General features: G+C 32.9%; 1 protein-coding gene across 1 annotated transcript; it reads left to right on the top strand.

Annotated features, from left to right (window-relative positions):
• Positions 1 to 6,400: 6,400 nt before the first annotated feature.
• LOC131628571 (type IV inositol polyphosphate 5-phosphatase 7-like) lies at positions 6,401 to 11,860 on the top strand. The gene is made up of 12 exons (XM_058899400.1): positions 6,401 to 6,894; positions 7,016 to 7,103; positions 7,236 to 7,310; positions 7,417 to 7,501; positions 7,588 to 7,692; positions 7,892 to 8,585; positions 8,722 to 8,915; positions 9,178 to 9,435; positions 9,710 to 9,975; positions 10,792 to 10,891; positions 10,985 to 11,091; positions 11,215 to 11,860. Exons 1-9 carry the CDS (start codon positions 6,865 to 6,867, stop codon positions 9,930 to 9,932), a joined length of 1,752 nt encoding a protein of 583 aa, XP_058755383.1. The 5' UTR covers positions 6,401 to 6,864; the 3' UTR covers positions 9,933 to 9,975; positions 10,792 to 10,891; positions 10,985 to 11,091; positions 11,215 to 11,860.
• The last annotated feature ends 140 nt before the right edge of the window (positions 11,861 to 12,000 follow it).

Below are 12,000 nucleotides of genomic sequence, written 5' to 3'. Positions count from 1 at the left end.
AAAGAAAATATAAGTATCTTAGTGAATGAGATAAAATAAAAAAAGTACTTCATAGTATCAGCATCGACCATTTATATATATTCTAGAGTGTATTTCCATCATCTATTCATTTAGCTCTCAATTATAAATTGCAAGAATATAAAAACTAGAGTGGATATTTTTTGCAAATGTGACTTTAAAAACGGAAAATTAGAACATATAAGGCAAAGCGCGTAACACAAATGATCTAAGAAATATATTTACCAACTTGACTTTGAAAAGAAAAAATTACAACAAATAATGTGGATTTGTAGTGCTTTTGTATATATAGTTTTGTGACACTTATCGAATTTTTGTGTAAATTCCGTTGAATAATCCCTCGTTTAGTATGTAAATATGTTTAGTTTGTTTATACTCGTTTTTGATTCATTTGTGTACCTTTTGATAGTTTTCTATTCATTTTGTAGGTATTGATGCGTATTTGGAGCATGGGCAATAAAGTATCGAAGACACGACTTCAAACGCGCAATTTTGAGCAACGAAGCCAACTCATCCACGAATAAGGCTACAATCAAAGAATAAAAAACCATCAATTTAGTTGATATTTTTTCATCGTTAGATAGGAAATTGAATAAGCTTTCCAACGCTTCGAACCGGGCGCAAATCAGAGTTACGGTTCTCAAGTTATGGCCGAAACAGTGCAATTTTTTTTGCTGTTTTTGGTGTAATTCGCCGGCCGAAACAGAATGACCCAAAAACTTGAAAAAGTTACTATATTGAGTCGCCGAGCGAGTCGATCTGGACATAAACATGTTTTAAGAGCCAAAAACATATTTTTTTTAGGTTATGGTTTAGGTATTTTTTGCTCTCACTCCATCACCAAACATTTTTTAGGTAGATTAGCTTAGAAAACAACTATGGAGCTTGCATTTGGATGATCGGAGGTGGATTGATCATAAATCGGAGTTGACAAACCGGGAGATTTTCGGTTCATTTCTCTTCTTCTTTGTGTATTTCTCTTTGGTCGGGTTTTGTATATGATTTTACTTTGAACTCATGTATATTTGTTGATCACGGTGTTGTATAAAGTTTGCTTTACAAATCATCATTGATGTCTTCCTTAATCTTTTTGCTTTATGTTTGAATTTGGGTTGTTATAGACATATACCTCACAAATCTTAATTAGGGATGGATATCTATTAGTTCTAGACTCTAGAGATAGTTTTTGAAGCTAATATTCGCTGTGGGTATCGAAGCTTAATGCCTCTGTGTTGTTTGTGTTGGTTGAGAGATCGTCGACGCGAGTAATACAATTGTCTACTGTGTTTTTGAGGTTGGCTGAGAGATCGTCGCCGAGATGATATAGTAGTTCTCTCTACTTTGGGTTAGAAATGACTTAGGGTGTGAGCGATGCTTCATGCTATTGATGAGTATTCTAGGTTAAGTATAATTGATCGATAAGTTTAAGTTTGTGAGAAGTAGATTATATGCAATGCCTGATAAGTCTTTTCTTTTTGAAAAATAAGTTCTATTTGTGTTAATATTTACATTTCTGTTTTTATGCTTTACCAATTCAATCCAAACTCATAACTTTGGAAACTGTTGAATGGCAGTTTGGTAGCACTAATCTCTATAGACACGATAAATTTCCAGATAAATATTTCCAAATCTTTTGTTGCTTGCCCCTTTACCGCTTCAACAAAATGGCGCCGTTGCCTGGGATTAGTATTTTTATTGACTTGCATCGCAATAGTTTCTAACGTTTTGAGTTTTGTATATATCGCACATATTGTATATTCTCACTTGTTTATATTGGTACTTGTGTACGGTTACTACACTTTTACATGTTTTCTTTATACTTGTGGATTTGTTATATTATTGTTTGTTTCCTTTTATGTTTACTTGTGTGTGGTTAGGAATAATCGGGCAGAAGTAACTTGGAGGAATATTCTTAAATAACAGGCGTCGAGCTTACGACGTAAAACAAGCATGTTTATTCTTTTTAGTTTTTGTTTAGTTTAGGTAGTGTGATTCAATTGTCTAAACAAATTTAGATTAGAGCAGTTCTTAAATTTCAAATCTCCACTTTTAAATTTGTTTAGACAATTTCATCTGGTCTTTTAATTTGTTTATATCAATACTTTGTGTGTTTGTCAATAAGCTCATTTTGAGTAACTTATGAAATTGGAGATGATTTTCCAAGTTTGATCGTTTCGACTTGTGAGTGTATGGTAATGATTTTGTTAAATTTTTGTACACGTTCAAGGTATGTATTAATCGCTTTCTGGACTTAAGCATATTCATGATACTTAGACTTTTTACAACTTTATGTCATTCATTCTTTTGTATACTTGTTCATTTGTGAATCACTTTAGTTCCTACCCTTTTTGTCAGGTAGCTTTCCATTGTTCACATATGCTGGAGACCACAATTCTTGTTCTAACTGGATTTTATTATGCTTAATATTTTTTATTGTGTTGACTATATAAAAGCATGAAAAGGATCAAGGCATTTTTGTTTCATTTTGAGCACAACTACCTAGCCGAATAGTCAATTCACCTTATGAGTGTGTGATCATTAGTATTCCTTTTGAGATTTTTTGTCAATGTCCATGTTATTTTCTCTAAATGCTTGTCTATGAGTGTTTGGTTCTCATTTTTGTATGAATGTTGATTCTTTATTTTCTTGAACCATCAACTATGGTTTATACTTTGAATTTTTGTCTTGCCTTAAAAAGTAGGGAGTATTCATATTATGATGATGGTTGTATTCAAGTTGAGGAGAGAAATGTTTTGCTCATTTATATTGTGGTTGCTATGAGATTTAGAAAAGAAAAAGAAAAAAATGTGAAAAAGAAGTGAAAAGAAAAAGAAAAAAGAGAAAAGTTTTGAAAAAGAAAAACAAAAAAGAGTTCAAATAATTGTGCGAATAAGTATGTGCTTTGGTTTGAAAAATTTGGGGTTATGAAGAAGTTTGATTGGAATTTTATGTTTGAACTTTTGTGAGTTGATCACTCCCTTAGATTTGGGCAAGTTTTTGTTTCGATTAGCCTTATGAATTATCCATTGTTTGTTCACCGACCACGTTACAACCTTGAAAAGTCCTTGTGATTCTTGCTTTTATGTTTTTAACATGATTTTTGGATGACGGCTTAATTTAGTCTTTTGTTTGCAAGAATATTGGATGGGTGAAAATACCCCACTTTTGTGTTTTTCATCTATCGATGATTGTGTGCTAGGTGTGATTCATTTTTGAACTAGTGTTGTTTTAGAATATTTGGTATATTCTTTGTATTTAGCATTTGTGTCATGTTTATGTTATCGTCGTAGTTTAGTGGTAAATATATTTCTTTGTGTGTACTGTTTTCCATTTGAGCCATACATTTGTTTCGTTTTTTCAAAACTTGTTGATTCGTGATTTTTGGATTTTTGCGTTTGTTTCCTTGAGTTAGTTGATTCTTGTTTAGGGAAAAACAAATTTAAGTTGAGGAGAGTTTGATAAGTGCCAATTTGTAGTGCTTTTGTATATATAGCTTTGTGGCACTTATCGTATTTTTGTGTAAATTCCGTTGAATAATCCCCTGTTTAGTGTGTAAATACGTTTAGTTTGTTTATGCCCGTGTTTTGATTCATTTGTGTAACTTTTGATAGTTTTCTATTCATTTTGTAGGTATTGATGCGTATTTGGAGCATGAGCAATAAAGTGTCGAAGACAAGACTTCAAACGCGTGATTTTGAGTAACAGAACCAACTCATCCTTGAATAAGGCTACAATAAAAGAATAAAAAATCATCAATTTGGTTGATATTTTGTCATTGTTAGATAGGAAATTGAATAAGCTTTCCAACGCTTCGAACCGGACGCAAATCAGAGTTACGGTTCTCAAGTTATGGCTGAAACAGTGCAAAAATTTCCGCTGTTTCTGGTGTAATTCGCCGGGGGAGCTAGAACGACCCAAAAACGTGAAAAAGTTGCTGTGTTGAGTCGCCGGACGAACCATTTAGTCGCCGGGTGAATCGTTCTGGACAGAAACACGTTTTAAGGACCAAAAACATATTTTTTAGGTTATAGTTTGAGTATTTTTTGCTCCCATTCCATCACCAAACAATTTTTAAGGTAGATTAGCTTAGAAAATAATTATGGAGCTTGCATTTGGATGATCGGAGATGAATTGATCATCAATTAGAGCTGACAAACCGGGAGATTTTCGGTTCATTTCTCTTCTTTCTTTGTGTATTTCTCTTTGGCCGAGTTTTGTATATGATTTTACTTTGAATTCATGTATATTTGTTGATCATGATGTTGTATAAAGTTTGCTTTACAAATCATTATTGATGTCTTCCTTAATCTTTTTGCCTTATGTTTGGATTTGGGTTGTTATAGACATATACCTCACAAATCTTGATTAGGGATGGATATCTATTAGTTCTAGACTCTAGAGATAGTTTTTGAAGCTAATATTCGCCGTGGGTATCGAAGCTTAATACCTCTGTATTGTTTGTGTTGGTTGAGAGACCGTCAAGGCGAACAATACAGTTGTCTGTTGTGTTGTTGAGGTTGACTGAGAACAATAATTATTTATTGCACAGAGAACAATAAATAAAATGAACTAATAAATAATTAATAATATTATAAGAAAAATATAATAATATTGAAAATAGAAATTTATTAATTACGTTGAAGTTTAAAAATTATAAAAAAATGTAAAAAGAATATATATCGAAGTTAAAATTCTTACCAAGATCAATGAAAAATCAATTATGATTAGGAAATTCTTAGGCATGGCCATTTAGTCAAAGAAAGGAAGAGTTCAAACATGGAAGCCAAACCCAAAAGGTAGTTTAGTTTTGGAAATTGTGACATTGTTTCAAGAGGCATATATTATTGAACAATCTATTAGATTCAAAGAAAATATGGACGGCGCATGAGATGATTACAAAAACAACACGAAAAAATTCCCCATTTCCTAGTGAAGGAATTGAAAGAACATATAGTAATAAATAAAACAAAACTTTAGCACCAAAGTCTATATGCTAAACAATACTAGTATTTAACATAATAGCAACACAAAAGACATGTTGATTGTAGCTTTGGTAGCTTCTAGCCTTCTATTAACAGTTAAAAGCAGTGAGGAGAAGGGAAACATGAGCAGCATGGCCAATCCAAAGACCTCAAAATTGGGTAAGTTGCTATTGTTTTCAAAGACATGAATTGAAGGATAGGTCAGAAAAGAGCCTCAAAGTAACACACCCTATATTGAATGGAACCATACCTATGATCAATCTATGGAATCAAACGTCACATTGATACATATAAAATATGTACTCACAAGATGGCAAATCTAAAAAAGAGACAAATTTCTAGTTTTTGATTTAGATTTATTCATTACCTAAAAATGAGATAAGGCATTGTATGTTAACTTTTGTTTCTATTCATAAAACATTGGTTGCAACCAATAATATTTGTTTTGATTATTAATTTTTTAAAGATAAAATCATGTCTATGTTAACCTTGTTATGTATAATTGGTCACAAGAGAGTATCGTGTTAAACAGTTGACAACAAACATAAAGATTTATAAAACGATTTAAAAATTAACAAAATGAATAAAAATATAATTTTGATAAATATTATATATTTGATTTTATTTGATAAAATAATAGTTGATGATTATTTTATTAAAAAAATTTAGATACTCCCATAACTCGTCAATTCAAACTCAGACTTTTATAAGATTTAAATTGAAGATGATATGTGTCATTCACAAGGCCTAGGTCTAGGGCGATAAGACCCAAAAATGAAGAAGAGAGAGAGTGAATGCGAGAAACAAATGTTCCTCTATTCTCATCTGAAATAGACAATTTCACCTTAGAGGTATTACCAGCCGTCCATGTCAATTAAATAGCTGACAATGATCTATGCTACATTCCTCTCTTTTAGATTTAAACTATTTCCACTATATTTATAGAGAAAGTACACAATTATCATATATTCAAACACATTCTCATCTTCACGTCACTTTTCATTTTCTCAATTACTTAGCTATTGAAATGCTAATATAATACATCAGTTCTCTCTCAGCCATAATAGAAGCTTACTCCACCATAGAAAAAGTTAGAGTGCAATTCCTTCCATAAAATCAGTGAATCATCCCCCCTCTATTTCATAGTTCACAGGAACCATTCTAATTCTTTAATGAAATAGAAACCTTATCAAGTTAATCAAACAATTGACAAATTATATGACTTGACCACTATGCTTCCCTTCCAAACATTCCATGTCCAACAAAATAAGAAATTTTTTAAACATTATTATTATTATCATTTACACAATACCTTTATCTTTATTTTCCTCTTTAACTACTTTTACTTTATTTCCAAGACCAAAAATCTTAAACCACTGTAGACAGAATTCACCTATAGAACACACTACTAGATCTCACATCTCACTTCACACAACAAAACCAAACAACAACAACTCTCTCCACTTTGCTGACTACGGTCACCCTTTGTTCACCTGCCCGACTCACTTCACACACAAACCAAAAGCTAAACCAACCTGCCCGTTGCCCTTTTTCTCACAACCTAAGATTATTATAACTATTTAATAAAGCTTCATATGTTGTCTCTTTTACTGCGCTTTTTTCTGTTCAAATTCGTTACTTTGTTTTCTCTTGTTGTTACATAGAACAACGAGATTGCTTTCTCTTTCTATCTCTAGCCTTACTGCATTGTCTTCTTCTACTTATTACTTCAGAATCTCTTCTCACTTCCATGCATTTTTCATAAAGTCTTGTTCTTTCTCTCTCTAAATGAACTTGTTCTTGTTTCTTAGCTGAAAATATTATTAACTGATTTTTGAGGTGTATATGAAGTAGAAGGGTCAAAATGGGAGATGAAAGTTCAAAGAAAACTAAGGTTTTTGTTAATTATTGTTGTTATTTTGGTTATGGAGGTGAAATTTTCAATGTTTTAATTGTGATGGGTTTGTGTATTGTGAGGTGTTAATTTTGTGTATGTATGATGTTTGATGAAATAGCTCTCGTGGTCGAAGAAAATGGTGAGGAAGTTTTTTAATATCAAGAGCAAATGTGAAGATTCTATAGCTGATGATGTTGTTTATGGAGGTTGGTGTTTTTGTTTTTCTTCAAAACTCTCTTTGTAATAGTGATCAATTTCAAGAATTACAAATAAAATCAGTTACTATTGTTGTTTCATTTGGTGAATTGAAGGTTGTAACACTGTTTTTTCTTCTGCAGGAAGTGAGGTTGAATATGGAAGTAGGAATAGCTTCTCTGAGAGAGAGCCATGCACAATCAAAAAGAGCAAAACAGGTAAAAGGAATCAGTCAATTTTTTTTCTTCTGAATTATGCCTTTTGAAGTTCTTGATAGTATTAGTTACATTTAAAATGCCGACATTTTTGCATTGCTATGAACAGAGAAGTTTAGTAGGAACAGCAGTCAGGTTAGGCGGGGAAGAATGAATCTCGACCATCCTCGAATTATCGATGTGCAGAACTATAGGTATACTAGTTCTCCAATTTTACCTTTTTTAGCAAGAAAAAAAAGGTTTTGTTCTGTTTCTCATGAATTGTGTGAATATTGAGCAGCATTTTTGTAGCTACATGGAATGTAGCTGGAAGATCACCACCAAGTAATTTGAATGTAGATGATTGGCTTCATTCCTCACCACCAGCTGACATTTATGTTCTTGGGTAAGAATTGTTGCTTGTTGGTATATATATAGTCGTCAATCGATGTTGACATCAACTTTTCGGCTAAATATGTGTTTAGTCTTGATATTTATCTCGAATTTTGCTTTTGGTCAATCTCTACAAATTACAAAAAAATTAATATTTAAGGCTTAACTGTTTTAGCAATGATATATTTTTCTATTCTACCTGTTTCTTACAGATTTCAAGAGGTAGTTCCATTGAATGCCGGTAATATCCTAGGGGCAGAGGACAATGGCCCTGCCAAAAAATGGCTGGCTCTTATCAGAAAGACTTTAAACAATCTTCCTGGAACAAGTGGAAGTAGTGGATGTTATACACCATCTCCAATTCCTCAGCCAGTAGTGGAGCTGAATGCAGATTTCGAGGGATCAGCTAGGCAGAAGAATTCGTCTTTCTTCCACAGACGATCGTTCCAGACGACTTCTAGTGGTTGGGGAATGGACAATGATCCTTCAAATTCTCAGCCGCAAGTTGATCGAAGATACAGTGTATGCGACCGTGTAATTTTCGGTAACAGGCCCAGTGACTTTGATCCTAGTTTGAGATGGGGCTATAGGCCTAGTGACTATTCAAGAGCAAGTGACTACTCGAGACCGAGTGATTATTCAAGATGGGGTTCGTCTGATGATGATAATGGCCTTGTGGATTCACCGAGTACAGTCTTATTTTCTCCAATGTCAACTAATGGTGGATCTGCCTCTAATGAAGATGGATATAGCATGCCGGGACATTCAAGGTACTGCCTTGTTGCAAGTAAGCAAATGGTGGGAATTTACCTTACTGTATGGGTAAAAGGAGAACTCAAAGATCATGTCCGAAACATGAAAGTATCGTGTGTTGGCAGAGGATTGATGGGTTATCTCGGAAATAAGGTGAGTTTTAGCTTATTATGACTCATGACAATCACGACTTTTGTTTTTTCTTTAGATTAATAAATTTATGGCGAAAGTGATGGTCACTTGTCTGATGATTGGCTTAAATGAGAGTTATTTTGGTTGGATTTTGCAGGGATCCATCTCAATTAGTATGTCTGTGCATGAAACAAGCTTTTGCTTTATATGTAGTCATTTAACCTCAGGACAGAAAGAGGGTGATGAACTAAGAAGAAATTCTGATGTACTGGAAATTCTTAAAAAGACTAGGTTTCCCCGTGTTCATGGCGTGGACAACGAGAAATCTCCTCAGACAATCCTCGAGCACGAGTAAGAATCTGCGTATATGTTCATCTATAATTGAAGTCATGTTTGAAAGAGTTTATTTGATGTATCTCATAATATGATTACCTATATTAGTGTTTGGAAGCATTTATAAAAATAGTTTATTTCAACAAGCTTCACAGAATAACTAATGCTTAATTGAGCCCCTGTGAATAATCTATTGAATAACTACTTAATTAGAATGGTTTTATTTTTTATTGTTGTTTCTTCTCCTTTGCATATTCTCATTTTAAATTCATTAATGTAGTCGAATTATATGGCTTGGAGATTTGAATTATCGGATCGCTCTCTCCTACCGTTCTGCGAAGGCACTTGTTGAGATGCAAAATTGGAGAGCATTGTTAGAAAATGATCAGTTGAGAATAGAGCAAAAAAGAGGTCGCGCATTTGTGGGATGGAACGAAGGGAAGATATATTTTCCTCCAACATACAAGTATTCAACTAATTCAGATCGATACTCAGGAGACGATATGCACCCCAAGGAGAAAAGGAGAACACCTGCATGGTAAGATTTCTTAGAATTTGGATTAAGCTTGATTCAACTCTACCAAAGTGGCTTATATACACATCTTTCAAGCCTTATTTGATTAAATGTTGAACTCTTAACTAGATTATCACATAGCGTAATAGGAATTTAGAAGAAATTCACTATAAATGCTAAAAGTCAATTGTATACCATGGAAGAAATAGATGTTACAAAATGAAGTTTGTTTCATGATATATGATATAGTTTGGAATGGTTACAACTTATGCTGACATGAATATTTTTCGTTTTATAGGTGTGACCGTATTTTATGGTACGGAGAAGGTCTCCATCAGTTATCTTATGTTCGCGGGGAATCAAGATTTTCAGACCATAGACCTGTTTATGGCATATTTTGGGCTGAGGTTGAGTCAACTCATGGAAAATTGAAGAAAAGTATGAGTTGTTCTGGTTCCAGAATTGAGGTGGATGAACTTATGCCATATTCCGGGGGATATACTGAACTAAACTTTTTCTAAAGATATGGAAGGCCGAACCAGAAACGTGTCCATCCATAATCAAGTACTTTATCTATTCCTTACACACTCTCATAATCATGCTTGTAAGATAGTGGAACTTAAGCCTCTTAGAGTTTGTTTTTTCTTTCTTTTTCTTTATATAATAAGCTCATTCAAATACAACTTCCAAATAGAAAAATAAAAGACTATACGCAGAACCCTAGGCAAACTTGACCCTTCCCCAAAAGGGGGCCCAAATGTTTCCTTATGATATTGTTGGTTAGACCAAAAGTACAAGATTCTGAGGCTGTAACCGGTTTATATAGAGTTGAACACAATAGAATGGAATATTGGATCATGCAATCAAAACATACAACCTAAAGAATATATCAACATCATCATTTCAATTAATTAGCCTGTTTAGATTGAGTTATTTGTGCCTATCTACTAATATAAACACTTGTAAGACAATGTGGATTTTGGAAGAGGTCACGAAAATACCTTATGACATGTCGATAAGCTGTTTTCAACTTATTACTACAAATTCTACAAGACAACTTATATGAACATAGTTTGACTTTATTTCATATTTCGTGATTGTGATAGCTTCTAAATTAACACTTATATGATAAATACTTGTGCTACAAGCACTTAATTAAGTCGTTTTCCAACAAGGTTGTGTATCATGCATTATTAGATATACGAATTCATTTCATGAATTTGAAAGCCAACATAAACAAACTATGTTTAAAGTATAGTATGAGAAGTCTATATCTCATTCTCTTCTACTTTGAAGTCCTTTTGTTCTTTTCTCATTGTCATTACAAATATTCTTTTTTACTTGAATTGGAAATCTTACATGCGCCTGTTACTGTTTCAGCAAAATGGTCCCCATTTACCAATAGGGATTTTACTTTGAAGAAATTCTTTCAATGGAGGGAGATAGATAGGGACAACCCATTTCCCACATACCGAAAAAGGTTAGTTTTTTCTTCTCTCTTTCATGCTTTTTTCTTTGTTCTGCTTTTGCCTCATTTCTTTGTCTAATTTTGCCTCCACTTTATCTTTTTCAGTTTACAATCTCTAGTTTTGGTGCTTTCCCTAACACATGATCAATACAACACATCATCTTGATACCAAATTAACAAACACTCAAAGTTTCCCTTCTAACAATCATTAGGTACTACTACTACATTGTTGTTACTAAATATTAAATTAATAATGCTAGTTCATGTTCACTTTTAATTAACAACAATAGATAGTACATGCTTACTAATGATCAAAGCTTTTTTTTATTATGCAGGTAGTTGAACAGAAGATTCTTTTTTATTCAAGATTTTTTATAATTGATTTTAGGGAATATTTATGATGACTGAATGAAGGTGGAAGATTGTCAGAATAATCATTTGGCACTAACTTTATTTAATGTAATGTAAAGAGAATGAGAGTTTTGATGTATAGTGATTGCTGCCACAGTAAAAAAGATATTGAAGTTCATAATTGATTCCAGAAATTCTCTTGTGCTGAGTTCTCTGTCTGTGTCTGCAATCTGCATGATAGTTTTTTTACTGATAAAGTTGGTTTTGACATCAAAATCAAATAGTAAAGCACTATTGTTGCTGAGGCTCGTGAGTATCAGGGTTTAAATTCTGATGACGTTCAACCTTATAATATCGACTTCTGTCAATTCAGCCAATATTTCTTTTTACTAATGAGGAACTGTATTTGAGTATTTAGCAAAACCAAAAGAGGCATGCAAGTTTGGGAGGGAAAATTGTTGGAAGTTCTATTATACAACAGGGCCCTCTCTAATTTCAAGATGCTATTTACATACCTTTCAATTGCTGTTGTTTACTTTTGACTAGATGGACCTTAGCTACTTTACCTTATTACCTGTTTTTTTGGTGTGTGTGTTTATTTAGGATCCCTAAGAAAAGTTGAAACATTAAAAATTGTAGAAAAGGACTAATGCTAAATCATTAATTGAGTAATAGTTCTCTAAGGAAGGTAAACTAGTGGTACACATTACACAATAATTACTTCACTATCATTTTTTAAAAGTAGTTAGATAAATAGTGTGGTAATTGTA

The sequence above is a fragment of the Vicia villosa genome, unplaced genomic scaffold (genome assembly GCF_029867415.1).
Source record: "Vicia villosa cultivar HV-30 ecotype Madison, WI unplaced genomic scaffold, Vvil1.0 ctg.000467F_1_1, whole genome shotgun sequence".
In the NCBI taxonomy this organism is placed as follows: Eukaryota; Viridiplantae; Streptophyta; class Magnoliopsida; order Fabales; family Fabaceae; genus Vicia; species Vicia villosa.
The sequence above is the reverse complement of the archived record's forward strand: the minus strand, read 5'-3'. Positions and strand labels throughout refer to the sequence as shown.

Coding starts and splice junctions, on each gene's coding strand:
- LOC131628571 (XM_058899400.1), top strand. CDS start 6,865: ATGGGAGATGAAAGTTCAAAGAAAACTAAG. Junction 6,895..7,015: donor AAAGTTCAAAGAAAACTAAG/GTTTTTGTTAAT, acceptor TTGATGAAATAG/CTCTCGTGGTCGAAGAAAAT. Junction 7,104..7,235: donor TGATGATGTTGTTTATGGAG/GTTGGTGTTTTT, acceptor TTTCTTCTGCAG/GAAGTGAGGTTGAATATGGA.